The following is a 23,868-nucleotide window of genomic DNA, read 5'->3' on the forward strand; positions in this document are numbered from 1 at the left end:
ATGCATACTGAACTGGGGCACAGGCCAAAGGTGCAGGGGTGGTGAGAGTATTCACCAGAGACAGAGCAGGCAACAAAACAGGCAGATGAAGTCCACTGCTGAAGGGAGGAACAGGCGAGACAGGAGAAGTGTGCTATGTCTTGTGGGTCACCTCTGGGTCAGGGCCAGGGATAGAAATTGCAGTCTAGAGTCAGCTAGCTTGCAGTGCTGCATCCCAGCAAGTTGCACCACCAGGAGAGACCACCTGAGCTTCTTATCCTCATTTCTACCAAAGGGACTCTGTGCTTTTGGACTCCCTAATGTTGACTAATTTATTAGTTGTTTTCAGATTGTGGATCTGAAGCATTTTAACTGCTAAATATTACCACTAAAGCTGTTGAAAAACCTAGTGTTTTTCTCCTTTGAATATTTTCTGAAAACATGTGCTTCTATTTCCCCAGTTGAAGCTAAGTCACATCTGGTTGGTTTTCTCCACAAATTCCTGTGCTGCTCTGATGAGTTTAAAGTGTACTATTGATGAGACCAGAAATAACTTAGCAGCTGATGGTATTTCAGGAAACAACTTTTTTTTTTCTCCCAGTCCAAAATTTTTAAATGACTCAGAAAACGAATGCTTACAATGCATTTTAATTGTCAGGTGACTCCACTACTCCCAAAGCCACTTTTAGAAAATGAATCACTCATGGCACCTGGAAGGAGAAAAGGTAGAGTCAGGAACTCATTTTTTTCCCTAAATAAAGCTTACTAGGAGACTTATATAAAAAAAAAAAACAAAAACAAACAAACAAAACCCGCAATATTCAGAAACATAATGTCAGCTTTAAATCAAATATTTTTTTTTTAAGATTTATTTATTTGTGCATACAGAACTGGGGTACAGGCCAGAGTCTTAGGGGTGGCGAAAGACTTCACCAGAGACAGAATGGGGAGCAGAACAGGCAGATCAATGAAGTAAACTGCTGAGGGGAGCAGCGGGCGGGCCAGGAGAGGTCTGCCGCGCCATGTAGTCACTTCCGGGGCAGGCGGGAATCGAACTCATGGGGAAATGGTTTCAGCTTCCTAGTGCTGTGCTTTAACCCGCTGCACCACTAGGGAGGGCCCTAAAAACAGTGTGTGTGTATGTGTGTGTTTCTAAGCAACTTTTTTTTTTTTTTTCTGTCTATACCCTTTCCTTTTTAAATTAGCTGCTAGATTTCTTTAAGGGCTAATCATTTGTTTATACTTTGTCAAATTTTGTTGCATATTTGTTTGCTGACCTCCTTTCCCCCCACACCACCCTTTGGTCTTTTTCTGTACTACCAGCTGAAATAATGTTGGTCAGTACTCTGTGGAATATTTGTCTGATTTGATATCCATTTTCCCAGCAGAAACATAACCTCTGATGTGTGAAAATAACAAATCCTGTTAAACACATAAGAAAAGGAGGCGATTCCAACACTTAGGTTCCCAGACTCACCTTCCCCTCCCAACTTCCTTTTCACACTGAGTGACAGGTGGCTCTCACTGTGCTCAGTACTGCATAGAGATTTCCACTTTGCTTTTCCGTGGAATCAGATGCATGGCTAGAAGCTGCCATACAAATCACATGAAAGCAAAAACAAAAATCACAGGTGATATCAGAGTCAGTAGCCCTAACAAACTAAATGTTCTTGTTCCAATTTCCTTTAATAAATGTCACCATTATCCCTACATAATTAAGGGATATTGCAACTTTCCTTCAATGAGCTGGGGATTTTTAATTTCAAAACTCATAAATACCAAGGGGACTGCTCAGTGGAACTGACTTGAGCTGCTAGATCTGCATTAACAAAATGCTATAACGTGGGTGGCTTAAAAAGAGAAAAATATTTTTTCATGTGCTCAAGACTTGAAGACCAAGAGTAACGCAGAGGTGGGGTTGGCTTAATTCTGAGCTCTTTCCTTTTGGCCTGTCAGTAGCTGCCTTCTTGATGTGTCCTCAGATGGTCTTTTAGCACATGCACATCTCCAGTGTCTCTTCAGAAGAGGAGATCTTATCACTACACCCTTCATAATGAATTAAGTTCCCACTCATCTTTTAACCCAGTTGTCTCTTCAAAGACCTTATCTCCAAATATAAAGGCATTCTGATCTAGCAGGAGTTGTACTTAAGCCCATTGAATTAGGGTGAATACAGTTCAACCCATAAGATGTCACACATGTCATCAGTTAGTTGACAACAAGATCTGACAGTCTGCTGGGTCCAGGTCACCTGGGTAGTCCCATGTGGGATGTGGACATGGACCTGAATAATCCCACTTTCCCTCTCCCCTTTGTGATGTATACCATTCTCACAAGGCATCTCATCCTGGAGTTGATATACATTTCCCCTATTAGAAGTGATCACAAATATTTTTCCATGTTTCTTATCTCTCCTAATTTCCTTGGGATATTGTAGGAGAACATTTGAGACTCTTAAGGATAGTCTGCAAGGGTCTCTCATGAAATTAAACAGTAGGGATGACCAGACATGATTTTTGAGATCTTGCCTGTAAAGTCAACTGGTTCAGTCTAGTGACTGAACACTAACATGCACCCACAAATTTAAGGTAAGGGTGATAACAGAGTATTTAGTAAACCTCTCATTTGAAATCACTATGTGTGTAGTTTTTTTATTTGACAACAATGTATTACTGAAGTGTTTATAAAATACTTGCACAGAATATCTGAGCTCAATAGTTTTTGTTTATAAGGAAACCATTGTAATTCTTATGGATTTGCTGTTATTGGCTTCTATTGTAAAGATGATTCCTTAGCCTTGCCAAATTTACAATAAACAAAAATCAAATACTAAGCAATATTTTTGATTAGATTAAAAATGCATTCATTACAGATGGAATGAATCATGGGAAGCTTGACTATGTATATGTAAACATAGGCAAACCACCTTTTTTTTTTCAGTTTTAATACATAGAACATCAGAATGAATATTACAATTAGTACTATATTTTATTTGAACTCATAGCAACTTTCTTATTGGTACATAAAATAATACAACTTTTTTTTAATCTACGGCAACTAACATTTGTTAGTGGTTGTTACATTTCCAGAATAACCAGAGGATTTTAGGATAAAAAGAACAACCTTTAGTTTGCAAGATCTTAGATTTTGTTTCAATTGCACTTTCCTAGAGACCTTTATACCTCAGAGGTATTTTTTCCTTTGGTAATGTGCTCATTTTTCTAATTTGATTCTGGACTTTAAGGATAGCTAACGATGCATTAGCTGTCTTCTGTCAACTGAAAGGCCCCTTAATTGACTTGTTCCTATTGACTGAGATCCTAGAAGGCAGCCTCTGTTAATGCTGTGTCCTGATAGGGGACAACGAATAGGCTTGCCAGCATTAGAGTTGAGTGCTAGATGTAGTATATCATGTTATATTCCAGTTGCTTGGCTTTTCCTTGTGATAGCAACAAAGTGACTTCTTGAAGAATGAAGCCCTGCATCGTGTTGTCTGATAAAACATACACCTAGTTGTGAGCAATATAGCTGCACATTTCTTGATAATGATCCTGTAACAAATCTTAGGTAGAATAATTCATCTTTTGGAGAATTCCATTAGATTTGACATTACTAACATTTTGCATTGATATACCTTTTAAATAGGATAATGTTTTGTGTTATATATTAGCAAGTGCTTGTTTGTGCATGTGTGTGTATAGACAAATATATACTAGATATAAATATGACTATAGCAGAACATAAATGTATTCATTTGATTATTAAATAATTATTGAGTAGCTAAATATCTGCACTAGACATATATACAATATGCACACACATACACACATATACCATGTTTATGTATGAAGACATATATTCATTAACCTTCTACTTAAATAATCAATGGAAAAGAGGGGGAAGAAAAGTGGAGAGGGAGAAGAAAGATGAAAACCAAAAGGAAAACCAAAAAGTCAGAAATAAGAAATTAAGAACGAGCTGTCAGATAAAGTGTATAATATATACTGGATATATAATGGTGACTAATCATCCCTACCCTTAGGTAGGTCACTAGTCACATTTAGTAACCTCACTTGCTTTCTGCTTTTTTTTTTTTTTTAAGATTTATTTATTTATGAATACAGAACTGGGGTACAGACCAGAGGTATAGGGGTGGTTAAAGGATTCATCAGAGACAGAATGGGGCACAGAACAGGCTGACTGACAAAATACACTGCTGAGGGGAGCAAAGGGTGGGCCAGGAGAGGTCTGCTGCACCATGTGTGTCACCTCCAGGGCCTGGGGTTGAACTCATGTTGAAGTGGCTTTAGCTTCTTATTGCTGCACTTTAATCTGCTGTGCCACCAGGAGAGTCCACTTTCTGCTTTTTAAGATATAGAAACTTAATGAGTAGTACAATGCAAATGTTAGGAACACTACTAAATGTTTTCATTATTTATTTAGAAATTATATTGACAAATGTGTTCTCATTTATTTCAACTGGTCATTTACCTAATTTTTTAATCATTAAGCACTCTTTTAAATGGTACATTCTTACTCAGAAACCAAAATTACCACTTCCATATATTTTCTGATTGTGTCATACTTTTCAGAGTAATTAAATGACCCTTCTTTGCTACCATGAAACAATATTCTTGAAGGAAGGAAATGCATAGACTTGTTTTATTTATTTGTTATATACCTGGTGAATAATCACAAACAGGAGAATGATTAATAAATACTATTCATATTTGAGGATGTGAAATAGGAGATACAGGCATGAAATCCTATTTTTATTACTATCATTATGCTGATGATTCTCTGGCCACTTCTCTCTGGTCTGTGTAATTGCAAAGTTCTTCATATTTTATTCATTAGAAGAGCTGCTCTGTGCCCAAACTGCTATTGTTGCTGCCTCGCTCTGTTTCTAGTACTTCCTAATGTGTGTGATCTGTGGGCTGCATCAACTTTCTGTCTATGCCTTGTTCAGCCGCTAATGAATATTAGACTTACGGTCATCAGTTATGCTTCAAGTACAGAAATAAATGAATAGGGGATTTTTATTTGTTCATTAGCACTGTGAAAAGAAAATTCACTTTGTCTCCTTTATGTATTCTTTGATGAATTTGCTCACCTATTACAACTAATTTGAAGGAAAACTTGATTCATATTGGTATTATAGAAAGGGTTCAGAAGCCTTTTTGTTTCCCTTTTATCCCCCTAGCCAGATATCTACAAGCCATCACTGAGAGAATATTGTAGATATAATTGTGACTAAATCTTCTTGTATCCATGGTTGTGTTGTGATTGAAAAAGAAGAAATTAAGTTTATTATTGAGGTGAGTATAAAAAAATGGATGATGAGAGAAGTGGAAAGAAGTAAAATTTCTGGGGAAAGTGGGAGGTAGGAACTTAGATAAGAAAAATAATAAGGGAATTAATGTTATAATAAAATAATAAGGGAAGAATGAATGGAAGCTGGAGGGAGGAAAGAGAGGGGGAAGAAAAGTGGAGAGGGAGAAGAAAGATGAAAACCAAAAAGGAAAACCAAAAAGTCAGAAATAAGAAATTAAGAACGAGCTGTCAGATAAAGGATACAGAAGGGTGTGTGTATGTGTGCATGTGTGTATATAAATAACTGTAATTTATAGTAAATTTGTATCAGTTGATCAAACTATAATAAATGCTAACTTCTATAAATATTAATTGTGGAGGTATTCTCACTTTCTGTTACATGTTTTTCAACAAATAATATCCCACAAAATATACCATTGACAAGAAGAATTCATAATATGTTCAAAAAGATCATGCTCTAAACCATATTGGGTTAGTTGTTACTTGATAAGTGGTAAATGGAACAATGAGATAGAGGTGGATCTATAAACATGAATGATAATAATGGCATTTGATTAGTGATGCAATATTTACTCCTTTCTCATATTATTTAACACACACGTATATATACAGGAAAATTTGTAACAGATATTTTCAGACTTAGTAAGTAGTAAAAAATACTCATGGATGTCATGTCCACCAAACAACTTGGGGAAGAATACAGGGCTGAGGAATATAGACTTGTAAGACTTTCATGTATTAGCAAAAGATAAAGCTATCAATGGAGAACAAATAATCCATTCCTCCAGGGGCCAGTAAAGGATTGTAGGGTGGGAAGAAGAACAGCTAAATGGATGGACTTATGAGTAGATAGGCAGGAATAGAATGGCTAGAGGAACAACTTTATCTTCCCATCATCACAACACAAATGAAAAGTGTGTCCATAGGAGAGCCATTTGACGTGAACATACATCTGTTACCATGCGTGTGTGTATGTGTGTCAGAGTAGAAGAAAATTAAGAGAGTTTGAACTTGACCTTCTTAATCTTTTGGAAGTATAGAATAGATTTCACTAAAGACAATGAGCTGCAGTGTGGTAGTGGTAGAGGTTAGGAGACAATGGATAATTCACAGTTATCCTTTCGAAAACTTGCAGCATATGCATGAGAGGATTAACATTATTGAATGTATACTGACTAGATTTCCTTTGAACCAAAAGAGAAGAAATTAGTTAATGAATATATTTTAGATATTTTCCCTCAGTTATAAGTAAAACATCTCTTTAATCATATATTTTATTGCTTTCACTATTATATCTTTCTTTAGCTGCAACTAATATAAACAAATATGTTTATTTTCATATTAAATCTAAAACTAAACATTTCACTAGTATTCAGTAAGTTGGGTTGTCATTAAACAAGATTTGTTTTAAATAATAGAAGAGGAAATGCTTGAACATTTTTGAAAAATAATAAAACCTCAACAAGTGATTCTAAAGTCTTAATGTGTAAAATTTAGAGTCACTTGATAGATTTGACAGATACAGAAAATCTTGGACTCTACTCCTTGAGTGCCTGGGAAAAGATTCCAGAAACTCATGTTCTCACAAGCTCATCAGAACATTTTAATTCAAATCAGACAGAAATGATACCTTGTGAAACATAGATACAAGAATTTTAGAGAGAAATTTCAGTTGGTTCCTGATTATATGATTAGCTTGTTACCCCCCTTTATGTAGCTGCTGAGCAAAGTCATTGGAGTTAGGCTATTGACCTTTTTCATTAAAAAAATGCATTTATTAAAACATTTCTGTAGGCCTTTTGGTTTTTTTGCATGTTTCATATATAAGTAAATAAATAGCCCAATATAATGGGGGGGGGACGATATAATTGGGAACATCTCCAAAAGAACTAAGGATACCTATTCAATAATGTCCTGTGATTAATCAACCTTACAATTATTTGATGTATGCTGTTCTCATTTTTACTACAGACCCACTACTGAGAAGACCTCAGGTTTCTTTACATTTCTAGTATCATAGGATTAGTTTCACACAATATAGTAAAATTATTATTTTGGTTTGGAGCCAAATCTAAATAAAATCTAGTTCAAGTTTAGATGTGTGTGTGTGTGTGATCTTAGGTGATTTATTAAACCTTTATTAACTTCAGTTTATCTGTACAATTAGAAGGAAACAATATAATTTTTGAGAGGGTAGAATGATATGCATTACATCAAATTTGGTGTAAGTGATAATGACATGTAGATCCAATTTTATTTTACTGAGTATAAAACAGAAATGGCAGGTGTGTTCAAAATAGGAATGACTTTAAGAGTTTTTCCTGGAACTGTGCTCTCTTTATTAAAATTCAGTCTTTTTATTTTCTGATTTCCCAAATGTTGCTGAAAATTTTACCTCAATTTTTATTTTATTCCAACTTGAATTAAAGTTAATATTTGACTTATTGAACATTTTTTTTTACCTCATTAACTCTTTTGTGAGTTGCAAATGACAAGGATCATATCTGTTTTTTTTTTAATAATCTAATAAGATGAGTGTCCTGTTATTTGTATATATGGTAATTGCTTAAGTACACAGAATAACAGGTAAGTGAACACCTTTATATAGTGTGACCTCATTCTGTGACACATTTATGTAGTAAGTTATTATTTCAGAACTGGATGGATATTATTGTATGGGCCTGCCTATCATTATAATGACAAAACTACTCAATATCTTCAATTATGGAGTAAAATGCCAAAGATGAATCTACACAGAGACAGAAGGCACTGTGTATTGGTTTCTGCAAGAAGTTATTTTTTTCATGTCAGCTGTGGGAAATTCTTCAATGCTAATGTTTCTTTTATGGTGACATTTGATCATTCTATATTCACCAGGTATATATTTAGTTTCCAGGACAAACCAGGCACATTCTGTGTGCTGGGAAGATAGTCATGAAACTTAAAAAAAAATCATGTGACATGTAAGAAACATATGAAACAAAGAAACAAAATAAACAATTTTAGAGTACTTTAAATCTGGGTAATGGGAAAATAGTGAAATTTTATTTCAGATACAATGATACAAGTAATCACTGTAAAAAAAAAAAAAAGAAAAGGAAAAAGAAATTTGAGAAGTGGAACTTTGACTTGGGCAAGGGCCTACAGTGAGGTCTGTGAACAGGTGAGAGTGTGATGTGAAATAGGGCTGAGAAGTCTGCAGAACCATAGCTATATGACACTAGGGGTATACTAGGAGTTTAGATTTAATTCATAGATTGTGTGCTATGGAGAATTTGATTAAAAAGATAAATAATCTGAAATTTCCTTTTTCTATAATAAGTATAATTTACTGGAGATGGAAAAATAGCAGATTCAAGGATTTTGCTTTTGCATCTACAAGAGGTCACTGTGGCTTTAGATATGTCTGTCATTTACTTAACTGAGTTTCTTGGGCAAGCAATTTATCCTCTATTGAATGTCTTGTCTCTTCATCTGCAAAATGAGATAGACACATTTAACTCATAAGGTTGTTGTGGAGATTGGATGAACAGGTATAAAATGTGCATGAATCTGCTAGGGCTATTTTAAATCTTCAATAAATGCTGAATATTTTTAATAGATTACTAGTATGTGTGTGTGTATATATATACATACTATCTTAATTTAATGCAATTCTCAATTTCTATGACAATGTGTAACCATTAATCATTTCACCGTTCTAATCCAGTTTCTTTTTCAGCAGGTTTGTTTTTCTTTTACTCTACTGATCAGCATAGGTTAATTTATGCTATGGTTATCAATATTTACCACCCCAAATCTCTGTAACATATCACTATATGGTTTTCTTCTTCACAATACAATTTAATGTGGATTGAGATGTCCTTTGATTTTGTCATCTCACATCTGGGAGCTACAGCTTACAAGTTTGTTGTATCATAGAAATTGTTTAACAAACTGTGCAGCTATTCCAATACTATCTTATGTCTTTGATATTATAAGCTTCTACAATTTTTTAGTAATTTACCTTCTCTAATTGGTTAGAGCCTTCAGCAAGGCTCACATTAATTCCTTGTGTTTTTAGTACATACAGAAGTAAAAAGATCTACATCTCTGTAGATCTTTTGGGATATTTAAGCTTGCATTTAATATATCCTATCAGAATGTATATCCTCTGCAAAAATTTAAGCAATGGAAACAGATTTAAATGAAATCCTTTTGTCCACCTCTTTGCTTAACCATAAGGGATCCCTGTGGTATATTCTAGAGAGGTTTGTCTAGTCCAGCTTAAAATTACCCTATCAAAGTGACTTTTATCATTTGTTTTGAGAGGTTATATCATTAATCTTTTCTGAACACCCCTCCCCTTTGGGCTCATTTCAATTAAATAGGTAGGGAGAAGAGAACATTGAACAACATTATAAAAATGTTAATTCCTACTGTCATTGACAAGCTCTTAATCACACTATTAGACATATGTTCTGATTTAATGGTCCTGACCAGCAAGCAGTAATACCAAGATTGACTTTGATGAATGACCATCATTATTTTCTGATATGGATGAGGTTGTTTTTCTTTCTGACTAAACATTTCCTCAGAAATGATATTCTATTCAGAAAGAAAGGATATATAAATGCTTTCCCTGGTCTTCAGGATATTTTCTCTTAAGCCAGTATTTAAATGATTTGTATTTTATCGTGGTGTGAAACAGTTTGGTGAAACCACTAGTAATTACTTCACCTAATAAATTTGGAGGAATCTTTTCCCTTTCTTATTATTTTAGCCAATAGGCCTAACTTGACTCAATAAATACATAAATTTTGCACATGAGGAAATCTCAATATCCTTGACGGTTGATATTTAGTAACACTGTAGTGAAACCAGAGTCCCTCCCTTTCCGTTGAGACTCTTACTAGTGTAGACACTTTCCTCAGGTTACCATTTGCTAAAATCCTCTTCAGCACCAAGCTTGAGGTGAAATGCTACCTTTCATGAATTATTTCACTCAATCCTTTGCCAGTACTGCTGAAAAGGTATAACTTTCTAACTATGGGCTTTCCTGGAATTTTATTATCTACTGTATTTTGACCCTAATTGAATATTCACTTGCATTTATCTTAGCTGTATACCTCCCCTTCTCCCCATAAATGTTAGAAACTACTTGGGAGAGCAGTAGTCTATTAAAATCACATCACTGGTATGTCACACCATGAAACTCACACCTTCACAGAACATAAAATTGAAAAAAATAAATGGGTTATACATTGATTAGATTGAATTATATGATCTGTATATAATCACAAATCATATTTACTGAGTTTTAATAAATACTATTTATTTGTGATATGTGGTAGGTGTGCCAGACAGTCAAGTGATCAGAACTCCAAAGTTCTATGCAGAATTTTCCACTGAATAAGTGTCGAAGGCATTGAGGCTGGAAGAAATGAGCTAAGAAAATCACCAATAGATATACTTATGTCTATGTTGTAAAAAGATCTGAGTACCATATTTGAAGGGATCAAAGATAAAAATGAAAGTCAGGTTTACACTGTCAATCTGAGACTGGAGTTAAATATATGTAAGATTAAAGAAAGGAGAGGGATACTAGAAGTAATATCCTGATTTGATGCTCATATGCTTGTTATAATTGCTCATTTTATGGAAAATAAGATAGATAGCATGGCAAACATAGATCTTTAAAAATGTGTTTATCTATCTACGTGTTCCTTTATTAATGTTTCTAACTAAACTGCAAGTATCATAAAAGAGAGACATTACCTCTCATTTTATTTATTTCCTTATAATCCCTGTGGATTGTATCTGTGGTTAATATATCATTAGTATTTTATAAGTCACTGTCACAGTAATGTTCGGTAATCATTTGTCAAAGCTCAGTGGCATTTGGTACTCATTGTTTAATCTGTGGTTCACAGTCAGATGGCATGAGGGTGCTTCATGTGCCATGTATTGGGGTCCAGGCTGGAAAGGTGCAGCAACACCATGGGAAAAGCAAATATGAGAGCAAATCTAACATCAATGAGGCAGATATGTCTACTCCTGCCACAAGTCCATGATAACATATGTTTGCTGACCAGTATAGGCATTTTTGAAAATGTAAAGGAAATGAAGTAAAACATTTCTGTTGACATATGAATTTACCAGATTTTAAGGCTCTGAGCATCTGATTTCTAAATGTAGAATTATGATGAAGACCAGTTATAAATACAATGATATCAACTCAACATAGGAATACTAATTCCATATTTTCACAGAACTTTCCAGTTCCATAGTGACATTGTTTGGTATTACACTATTCATAATTGTGAAGGTGGGCCCACTTCTTTTGGTGGTTGCTATAACTATCACTGGGAAACTGGAGCTTCCAGATTCTAAACAATTCAAGGTTAAAAGGTAATCTTTTTACTTTTTACTGTAATCCAATTTGAATTATGTTCAATGGCTCATAACAAGTCATAAAATTGTAAGACTCACCTGTTTCATGATTTCACCTAAATTTCTTACATTAGAAAAAATAAAATTTGAAGTAAGCATATACAAGCTGGACTTATGCTTAGGTTTTCTAAAACTTACTCTGGTTTTTGTTTTCTTAAACCATTTCCATATATATATATGTGTGTGTGTGTGTGTGTGTGTGTGTATGGAAATATTATATATATATAAAGACTTGCTTACATTATGTGTGTGTATATATAAATATATATATTGTGTGTATATATAAATATATATATATATATATACACATACACACGCATATATACACATAATGTAAGCAACTCTTAAGAGTATAATGTTATTCTATGATTCACTTACATAACTCCTAGATATGACCTCCCATGATGTATTAAATTCAGATGTCATGCATCAATGAATAAATCACCCCAACAGAAAGAAAGAAAGAAAGAAAAGAAGGAAATAATGACCTTATGTGAAATAAAGGATCAGACAGACTTAATAGACAGATGCAGTGCTCTCCACTTCAAAAGAAATGCATACACAAACTTCTCAAGTGCACTTAAAACATTCTCAAGAATAGGACATATTGTCATAGTTGCATATAAAATGTGTCTCAAAGACATATAAAAGTAGAAATTGTATCAAAAACTAGCTTATAATCACAAAGATGAAAAACTAGAAATGAAATAAATAGAATAAAGCCAAATGCATAAAAATATAAACTAAAAATTAACTGAATGATTTCCCCTCGGACTATCAAATAAATCAAATGATTAACACATTTCTGTAGACTAGCTAAAATGAAGAGATAAGTTGATATGTCCTAATAGATTGTGTTAAAATCTGCATTATGGGCCCTCCCTGGTGGCGCAGCAGGTTAAAGCACAGCACTAAGAAGCTAAAGCCACTTGTACATGAGTTCGATTCCCGCCTGCCCCGAAGGTGACCATATGGCGTGGCAGACCTCTCCTGACCCACCTGCTGCTCCCCTCAGCAGTGTACTTCATCGATCTGCGTGTTCTGTTCCCCACTTTGTCTCTGGTGAAGCCTCTCGCCACCCCTGAGCCTCTGGCCTATACCCCAGTTCTGTATGCACAAATCAATAAATCTTAAAAAAAAAAAAAAAAAACTGCATTATGAGGGAGATATACAACAGTACAGGTTCACATTAATAAACAAGAAATACTAAAATAAACTAACTTAACATCTGAAGGAACTAGAAAAAGTAGAACAAAAAAGCAAAAATCAGTAGAGAGAAAATAATAAAAATTTGAGCAGTGATATACAAAATATAAATAAAAAAAGATAATACAAAGAATTGCTGGAACCAATATTTCATTGAAAAGATAGCTAACCTTGATAGATAAACTTTTATTTAGGCTCAGTGGTACAGGAGAGAAAAAGATAAATGAAAATAATCAGAAATTAAAGAAAAGAAGTCGCAAAAGACATCATAGAAATAGAATGGCTCATAAGACACTACTGTGAATATATGTATGCAAACAAATTGGACAACCTAGATGAGACAAGTTTTCAGTCATACCAATCTTCCAGAGACTGAACCAGTATGGACTAGACAGTTTGAACAGCCAAACACAAGCAGAGAAACTAAAACAAGTAAAACATTTCTTTAATAATAATGAAAGTCCAAGAACAAATAGTTTTAGTAATAGTGATCTTTACCAAAACATCACAAAGAATGTGATATCTGAAACTTAAAATTCCTCAGAAACACTGAATAGGAGGGAAATTGCTCATATTTCCCAAAAATTTTATGACTAACATTGCCTTGATCAACAAATTAAACAAGACTTACACAAAGATTGAAAACTATAAGTTGATGACTTTGATGAACATAGATGCAAAAATCCTCAACAAAACCATGGCAAACTAATTTCAGGAATATATTAAGGGATTCATCCATCATAACCAAGTCAAATTTATTCCAGGGATGCAAGCTTGATTCAATACAAGCAAATAAATCAATGTCATTCATCACAAGAGGAAAATAAAAAATGTAAGATCATTTCAACAAATGCTGAAAAATCACTTGATGATATTAAACACCCATTTATGATTAAAAATTTTCAATAAAATGGTAATAAAAGGTCAAATATGACAGACTCAGCCAACATCATACTCAGTAGTGAAAAATTGAAAGCATTTATCTTAAGAATAGGAACAAGGCCAGGAAGTTCAGTATTGTTTGACTTTATATTTTGAGTCCTAGCCAGAGCCAATGAGGCAAGGGAAAGATAAATAGAACCTAAATTGGAAAAGAAGAAGAGAAACTATCACTATTTAAAAATGACATAATAAGATACATAGAAAATGCATGACTCTACTAAAAAAAAAACTACTATAAATATAAATGGATACAGTAAGTTGTCAGTATATAAAATCAAAACACAAGTTATTTTCATTTCTATACATTGAACAATGTATTATGAGGAAAACAAATACCCAAAAGGATGAATTACCAGGGAATAAACTTAAAGGAGGAGAAAACTACAAGATACTGCAAAAGGAAATAAAAGACACAGACCAAAAATAGAAATGAATTTCATGTTCATGGATTAGAAGTATAAACAATGTGAAAATAGCCATGTTATCTAAAGAGATTTAGAGATTCAGCACAATACATATGAAAAATCCAGTGACATGTTTCAAGGAAATAAAGCAATTGTAACAATTGTAAGAAACTACAGAAATCCCAAATAGCCAAAACAATACTGAGGCCAAAGAAGAAAAATGTAGTGATACACTCCCTGACTTTAAACTATTCTACAAAGCAGTAGTAATTGGAACAGTATGACAGTGGAATAAAACCAGAAACACATACCAATGGAATAGATGTCCAACATGAAACCACAGAAAATAGACAGCTAACCTTTTAAAAAGTAGCCACACACATATACAGTGGTGAAAGGAGAGCATCTTTAAGAAGTGATCCTGGGAAACTTGAACAGCCACATGCAAGAAAAAGAAGCTGGACCTTAACTCTATACACAAAAATTAACTCAAAATGGATTAAAGACATATATAAGATATGAAGCTATATACAATATATAAAACATAGGTGCTACCCTCTGAGTAAAAATTTAGGGACATGATTCCAACAAGGGGAAAGAACAAAAAACAAAAATAAAAACATAGGACAACATAAAACCAGTAAATGTTTGCACCACCAAAGAGACCACCACAAAAACAACAAAAATACAGCCTTTGGATTAGGAGAACATAATGTGCAAATGTACATCACATGTCAAACACAGGGTTTATTCCCAAAATATATAAAGAATTCACATGTCAATAACAACATAAACAACTCAGTTGAAAAATAAACAAAAGGCCCTCCCTGGTGGGGCAGCGGGTTAAAGAACAGCACAGAGAAGCTTAAACCACTTCCACTAGAGTTTGATCCCCGCCTTCCCCGGAGGTGACCACGTGGCGTGGCAGTTCTCTCCTGACCTGCCAGCTTCTCCCCTCAGCGGTGTACTTCATTGATTTGCCTGTTCTGCACCCCACTCTGTCTCTAGTGAATCCTCTCACCCTCCGCATCTCTGGCCTGTACCCCAGTTCTGTACGAATAAATCTTAAAAAGAAAAGAAAAAAAAAAAAAAGACTTTAGTAGACACTTCTCCAAAGAAAACTTTTAGGTGGCCTATGATACATCAAAACTGGCTCAGTAGCCCTTATTATAAAGGAAGGTGTATTCTGCCCATTAGCTTTATTAAAAGTCCCGTTCTTACATCCTTAAGATTCTGGAACATCCTAGTGTTTTCCTAACAAATACCTTTTGACTTGGAACATTCATAATGGTTTCATGGTTTGTCACTAACAGGCCCATTAATAAAAAGGTCTGTTTTGCCTGTTTTCTGTTGCTTGTTTTTATTTTGTGAAACCTTCCTTCTAGTACTTCTTCAGCATTTTCAAAATCACAGTTTAAGAATCCGTTGTTAATTTTTCAAATGTGCATAAATTTACTCTCAGGCCTTTTGACCATTTCCTTTGTCAGCTCTACTCTTCTCCAGAGGACCAGTCACGTGTTACTGTCCCTTTCCTACCTTCAAGTTTTGCTCCGGGTTTATCTTTTTCTTGACTTTTGCCCTGACCACTCTAGTTATATTTGCAACATGCCCTTATCCCCAGCATACCTGTTTTCCTTGGCCTACTTTATTATTTCCATACTTTGTATACCTTCTAAAAGCCTTATTTCTTAATTATAGTTATCCACTGTTTCCCATAATTACCAGGTAAATTATTCGTGGGCATTAACTGTCTGTATATTTGTTTTGATTTGTATTAATGATTCATCCTAAGTGACTAGAATAGTTACTTGAAGATGGTAGATTTTCAGTAAATGTATGTTAAGTTAATGCATATATTCATTCATCTAAATAATAATAATAATAATATTCTGTCAAGAGAAAATAATTTCAAGATCTCCAGTAGCCCAAATTTACAGTTATAATAAGTACAGATGCTCTTACTGGCTCCATTATGAATTCAGGAATGTCTGCAAACTCAGTTTTCCAATTTTTTAATTTTCTATTACTATTCCATGGAGAAGGAATCACAAAGATGGACCATTTGAGGAAAACTTAGCAGCACCATATTTCCAAGTGTGTGTGGGTACTTTTGTTTTATCTTCCCTTTTTACTTGCTCATTGACAATCACTCAAGCAATTTGTAGCCTTCATACTAATTGCCAGACATGACTAGGGTTCCCAAGATTCAGTGATAAAAGACAGATTAAAAACAAAATAAAGTCTAAGGCTTCTAATTGAACTTTTAGTTGTTTAAGTGACTGTTCAGAATTCATTAAAGGCGCTATTCATATGTTACAACCTTGCTTTAGTTCACAGATAAAAATTATCTGTGATGACATTGAACTTTACTGTGTAATCTGGATTCTAGATTTTGGGAAGAGAAGTCTTGGACAAGCCTTAAGGAAAATGATGGATATTTCTTTCCATTCCTTGGCTCCAGAGCCAACACTGGCTAACATATCCAAAAGCACAATGTCTTACCTGTGTGTTGTCTGAACTTTCACACTCAGACAATCTACCTAAATTTACATAGTTCTGAAAGTTTTTAATGCTGTAAATGAAACAGTAAACTCTTAAGAGCAAGCATGTGGTTTATACAAGTTATGATTTAGAAATAAATTCATCCATTTGAATGCGCACACTTATATGGAGTTACTTAGGACTAGAGAAAATGGGCTTTTACCATGTAGAATTACTCTTTACAAAAAAGGTACTAGTTAATAGTTAATATCTCTAATTCCTCTTTAAATGTAGCTTAAACAGGAATTCTTGCTTAAAAGTTTATAAAGGGATCTGAAACATTTTAGGCAATGTAAAAACTGATCTTTTGGGATAAGTATAGTCCTTAGGATATCTGACCCCTGAATTAGCTCCTCTAAGATACTTCTGCTTTTCCTAATATCTGTCTTATCTTTCTCTCATGGCCTACAGATTTTGGAAGCTCCAGGTTATCTTTTTTTATTATTTTTTGCTACAGTGACTTCCAGGAGTGTGTAATGTGAGAACAATTTAGAGAAAGTTGCTGTTATTTGTATATACAGATCATTTGTAAATTATGTGTCTGTGAATCATGAGACACATGCAAAATTAAATCTTGACTAGGCAAAATTCTAACCTATAACCATCCTCAGACAAATATTTTTCTATTTTAAAATGATAAGTCATGAAAACTTGCTCCTTTTTTTTTCATTTTTTTTATAATAAATACACATTAAGTACTGGTTTTATGACAAACAGAAGCAAAACAGCAAATATAAGGGTTTGTCATTCACATCATATACCTAGACAAAAAAGGAACTGACAAAACTAAACCCAAAAAACCTTAGAAATTGAACTATAGAATTGAGGTTATTAGAGAAGGAAGATAGGAAAGGTGGAGGGGGGGAGTGAGGAGGGGTTCAATGGTCTGTGGTAAAGGGCTATAGGTATTTTGATGGTTTGAAGTGTAGTGACAGACATCTGACAAGTATGGACCTCTCTTCCTAAATTAAGTACAGCGGTGTAAACTAAGGTTACCTTAATTAAAAAGAAAAAGGTAAAAAACAAAATAGCCATTTCCAAAGGAAGCCTAGGCCTAAATCCATTCAGCTTAGGCATGGATGACATCTCCATGTCATAACTAATATATGGAAATTTTCTGAATGTCTAATCTATTTATTCCATTCATAAAATAAAATTCAATTTTACTAAACTAAACATTGCAAAGAAATAAATTGACAGGAACAAGAATCAGTTTCCATCAGCTATATAGGTCAGGAATTATGTATCAGACCACTGTGGATTAACAATGACCATCTAAAGGATTTCTTTGGCTCATGCATAGACTTTCACAATATTGTTTTCCTCTAAATCATTAAAATTGAAGATATCAATTCTCATAAAAAATTTCCAGATGTATGGTAACTGTGGGGCTAATTTTTGTCATGACAAAAATAAATGGGAATTAGGGATTCCCAAACTTTGGTCCCAATCCTCAGCTACAAGTTTGCCTGGTTCTTAATGGTGGCAGGTGAGAAAATAAGAATGAAGCCCATGTGTGGGGAGCAAGAACAAGTATTATGAGGGAGGACACACACAGGTGGCAACATTGGCAGTGACCAGCAGTGGCAGCCCCCTGGGCCCTTGACCCAACAATGGTCCTGTACCCCATGAGTGGACAGTGAGAGGACAGTGAGAAGCTGTGAGAGTTCCCACTCCTGTTACAGAAAAGCCCTATTAGTGTTTATATGTTTTATAAACAAAGCCAGCACAGGGCCAATTTTAGACCTGGTTTATAGGAGCAAGTTTTTGCACATGTGAACTCTATCATTATTACTTTCCACACATGAGACCTGCATCTCAAGGCTACATTTATCGGCTAGGCCACATGTGCTGGAAGGTCATGGCAAAAAAAAAAAAAAAAAAAAAACCTGAGAAAACTGTGCTTTCTGGCAGGCCCAACACCACCGCTCCACATACTGTACCTGGGACTAAGGACTGAAGTCAGGTTGGTATTGGTGCTCAGGTGGTAGATTTTTCTTGAGTTCTGAAGTGCCAGCAAGGCACAACGCAGGTTTTCTATGTTCCAGGAAGATGGATAAAGGAGAGTCCTGGAGGCCTCAGTGGCTTTTTTTTTGGGCTTTTAATGATTCTTCTACACCATGTGTAGTGAAGGCAAACAGGTGCAGGGCAGGCAGGGGGCAAGGGGCTGGGAAGCTGGCAGGACCCTTAGCCCCCCAGCAGATTTTCACTCTTTCTGGACTCTCTGGGATTCTCTCCTGGACTCTGCTGCACCCTGTTGTAGAGTCCTCTGCCTCCTTGTTTCCTCTGCTGCCACCCTTATATGCTCACGTGTGCCCACTTACCCACGCAACACCACTCTGTAGGAGCCGCCAGCAGGCACAAGTAAGGCCCAGGGGTGGATCATTGATGCAAATGTCGAGAGGGTGGAAAAAACATGATCACTTCCATTTACCCTACAAGTACCTTTAAAGGGAAGTTAATAAGTGTGCCTATAGTTTGTCTGTATGGATTTGTATGTATCTATATATCTTTCTATCTATAATCACCAAATTTTGATTAACTTTACACCCTTCTGATATCTGAGTAGTGCATTAATTATTTGTTAGTCACCGTGTCTCTGAACATTGTGATTAATTAATACTTTCTATGAGTATGCTTATAGATAGATGCATATAGATAGATAGAGAGATGCATAAATAGGTTTTGATATTTTTATATGTATGTCCAGAAGGATTGTGAAAGAGAAAGGAGTGTGGAAGGGAAGGGGAAAAGAAGAAAGGAAAAAGAAAAAGATAAAAGTAAAAAAAAATGAAAAGTGATAAGAAAGGGGGGGATATATGTGTGTAGGGGGGGTGTCACACCCCCACATAGACTATATATGGCATATAGTGTACATACCAATAGTATATATTACAAAACATTATCATCAGTTTCTGTGATTCTTCTGTGCTAGCTTAAGCTGACTCCTCTCTGATTACAAAATATCTTGTCTTTCAGATGGAACACCATTCACCTGGTGGATTGGGCGGTCCAATGAAAGGCACCCTTACTGGGGTGGAGCCCCTCCTGGAATCCAGCAGTGTGAGTGTGGCCTGGACGAGAGTTGCCTGGACATTCGGCACTTCTGCAATTGTGACGCTGACAAGGATGAATGGTAATAGGCATGACAATCTTGCTTTGGTTGTGGTGAAAGTACATTTTAATTGATGCATAAAATTTCCCCTGAGAGAAGGGCCTGAATGAAAAATTCAATACAAACTAGGGTTTTCTAATGACTGTGATTGTTTTTAACGTTGAAAGTTGCCAGTTTCAGTATTTTGAGGATATTACTGAGGTTTGCAACATAAAGCTCATTTTCACATCATCACCTCCTCATGTTCTGAACATTCCATTTTAAACAAAGGAACATAATGGAATATTTAGCCTTGTGACTTAGTCAGTGTTTCTATGTTGTGTGGAATGCAGGTTTTTAGAGAGTGTGGGAGATTAGATTCTATATATAAACTGCTTCTTTCTCATCCATTTCCCATTGATGTTTCAGTCATCAACTACACTTTTACTGTCAATAAAAATACAGCAAGGGAGAGGTCTATTTATTGAGCATCCATTTCATTTTGACAACAATCTATTAATTTCATAATGTGTTTTTACATTTTCACATTTGCATTTTTAAAGTTAAAGAATGGTGCAGTTATTTTCCCAAGATCACACATATCTATTAAGTGACAGATGCAAAATTTGAACTCCATATATCTGAGACCAGCCACTCTCTAACTATCCTATACCAAAATCCTTTTGTAAAATAAATCTATTTTTAAATTCCCATGACCATTACATCTACTTTTCCTTTGTCTTCCAGGTGAACTGCTAGTTTTTCACTCTATTGATAATGGAAATGTGCACAGGACATTTCTAAAAACACTTTTGTCTGAATTTAAGGCATTCTTTGGTTTTGCTTTTCTAATTGTGCTTGAAGAAGCAAGCACAATTATAATTAAGAATTCCTATGTGAAGCTGCTCTCAACCAGCTGAAATTTATTTTAAGAGTTTTCCTTCACTCTCTAAATTCATAACAGCAGGGACTATTTTAAATGAAACCCCAGTTCAGTGAAAAAGAACCAAATGTTCACCGCCCCCCCCCCTTGGGTTCTATTAGATGGGTCACCTCTTCAGAACACTAGAGAGCTTCTTGAGCCATGGACACATTACCTGGGTACCTCTTCCTAATCTTATAATGGTGAAATGTGTGAAATCAGGTTAGTTTGCAGTAGGATGGGTTTTCTCCATCTCTTCCCCCCCCCCCCATGCTGCAGTGACCTCCATCTCTGCATCTTGGACACTTCCAAATCAAACATAACTGGGTCCTAGTTGGAGGCTGTGTCTCTTTTATCATTCACCCTTTCATATCTGCTACTTGAGTAGCAGCTGAGTAGATTAAATCAAAAGAACTTTGAGGAGAGGCAATCAGAAACTAGCACCTACTTGGGAGTTATATGTGGAAGGGTTATATGGCGTTGTTCAGAAAACATTCAGAATTCTCTACACTCAGCAGTTTAGATCCACTAATTTTTTTGATTCATTAAGTTCCTTTCACTGTGCGTGCCATTAGAAATTTATAGATGAATAGATGTAAGCGCAAACAATGTTCATTCACTGTACATAACCTGCAAAGTTGATGTGACATTTAAAGTGTTTCTGAGAGGAAGTGTTTTTCTTTGTTCCTTTAAATTTTCACTTTCTTTTTGCTTATGTTCTTTCTTTGCTTATGTTTGCTTATTGTGTTTTTTTTCCCCTTATCATATATCTCCTTTCCTATTGAATATTATCTCAGTGTCTTCCTTTCCCAGGGAACTGACCAGGGATTTATAAGGGGATGTGGTGTGGAATGACATCATATCACCTAAGATTGAGAAAATCAGGTTACCTTATCCAAAAAGTAAAGGCCTATATAGCTCTTCTCCAGGACTTTCTACTGATAACCTCTCCTACTCAGAACCAACCATCCTCTTCCTTTGACCTGCTCACTAGTTCATTAATCTTTGAGCCCATTCTCTGTTAATTTAATGTCATCATCTCATCTGTATTCATAGAAACTCTTCAGAACATCCTTTCTTTCTGCTCTGGTTCTCTAATAATTATCAACATAGAATATACAGTATATTTAGCAATCTGTTATGCCAACAAGGCAGTAGAGCATATCAGTGGGCCTGGAAAGCCAGGATGCTGGCAGGGCACCTAGCTCCTAATGGATCTCCACTCTTTGGGCTCTCTGTGGCATTGCCTCATGGTCTCTTCCTTTCACAGTCATCCTGCCATTGTCTGTCACACTGCTGCACTGTCCTCTGTGACACTGCCCATTATGCTCAGCCTCCTGGCTCAGGTTCACCCACTTACAAATGTCCACACCATACTCTATGTGTCCACTATCAGGCATACCCCAATTACCACCCAAATGCCTCCTGTGTTGGAGGCTGCAGATGATAGCCATGAAGGCCAACAGTGCAAAAATCTGAGTGATCTTCATTGACCTTACACAACCCTTTCTATTTCCTTTAGAAAAAATGAAAAAGTCCCATCTTCTACCACTTTTTTGACAAGTAACTTCTATGAAGGTGTCAGCATTTAAATTATATACAGGGTTTCAAGTAACCTATCACATATCAAGAGACAAGAATTTAACTTCCCTCTCATAAGTATGCCCAGAAAAGCCTGGTCAGCATCTCAGGGCAAGAGTCAGGGGCATCTAGAAGTTTCTTCTGCCAGTCACATGTGAGGGAAGGGATTGAGATTCTGATTTAGCTTTTTCTTTTTTCTTTCATTCATTGTCTTTGGACATATCCTAAGTTATATCATGTAACAATTTTGGAAAAAATATTTGTAGATGAATCTGTACTTAATATTCCATATGGCATTATTCATTTATCACATGTTTACTCTGTTACAGGCAGCAGTCTGCTGTACAGACAAAGTCAAGGACATAATTATCCTTAATCTCAAGGAACTCACAGAACAACAGGGGAAAGAAAAGCTAGTTAGCCATAAATGGATCAGTGTGATAAATGACCAATATTTGTCTGGACCTGTGGTAGATAGGGATGTGATAGTTAGATTTCAAGAAAAAGCAGTAAATTCTGAAGGACTTGAAACAGATAAATAAAGTTATCAGAGTATGGAGGGGGAACCTACTTGTGATTAATGAAAAGTGAAACAATATAAAAATTATTATTCCCCACACAACTAGTATATATTGGTGCAGTTGTTGTACAGTTTTCTTATGGGGATTTATAGGACATGAGGGAAGAGGGAAGTCACATCCTGATCATGTAACTCCTTGAATGTGAAATAATGATAGCTTTGTCTGGAACAAGAGTTGTGGATATAAAATATACATTCAGACATGAGAACTGGAAGAACTTTGTGGAAATACTATAAATAGATAACATCAGTTATTTATCTAACTTTAATATTTACTGTAAAAAGAAAAGTGTAAAATGTGACATAATTGTGAAGCACTCATGTTCTTCAATGTTATTTCAGCCTCAATTTTGGCTAAACTTTGCCCTAGCTGGCTTCTTACCCTTTTCAAATTTTTATTTCAGACAAGTATGCCCTTTTCACTTTTTTTTTTTCGGGCTTTCCTAAGAAACCCAAATATCTATACCTTATAAAATTCCTTTAAGTTTATGAGGCAAAGTTACTCAGGAATCAGAGTTGATGTAGTATCTAATGGATAGCAGTTTACTGTGTTATACCTGCTAGATAATATGGTCATTTACAAATATCACTAACAATAGGTTACAAAGCAACCCAGTTCACACTGTCTGTGGGACCTCACCTGTGCACTTCAAATTCAATTGTACTGCATATACACACAAAAAGTGTCAATAATGGGTTTATTTACAAGGGGAAAGGAAAAGGAACAACAAGAGAAAGAGAGATAGTAGTTAGTTTATCCTACCAGTTCTACTGACTTGGAATCCCAGTATCACTCTGAAAGCTGATCAAGAGCCAAGATACTGGGAGGGAGGGAGGGAGGGAGGGAGGGAGG

The 23,868-nt window shown here is 35.3% G+C and overlaps 1 protein-coding gene across 1 annotated transcript in view; it reads left to right on the forward strand.

Annotated features, from left to right (window-relative positions):
* Positions 1 to 23,868, forward strand: part of CNTNAP5 (contactin associated protein-like 5) — an 827,651-nt gene that overhangs the window by 651,715 nt on the left and 152,068 nt on the right. Inside the window, exon 14 of the mRNA XM_012727192.1 lies at positions 19,818 to 19,974. Within this exon, the coding sequence (XP_012582646.1) occupies positions 19,818 to 19,974 (157 nt within the window). The remainder of the gene's footprint in view (positions 1 to 19,817; positions 19,975 to 23,868) is intronic.

The sequence above is a fragment of the Condylura cristata genome, unplaced genomic scaffold (assembly GCF_000260355.1).
Source record: "Condylura cristata isolate star-nosed mole 26May11 unplaced genomic scaffold, ConCri1.0 scaffold00002, whole genome shotgun sequence".
Classification (NCBI taxonomy): domain Eukaryota; kingdom Metazoa; phylum Chordata; class Mammalia; order Eulipotyphla; family Talpidae; genus Condylura; species Condylura cristata.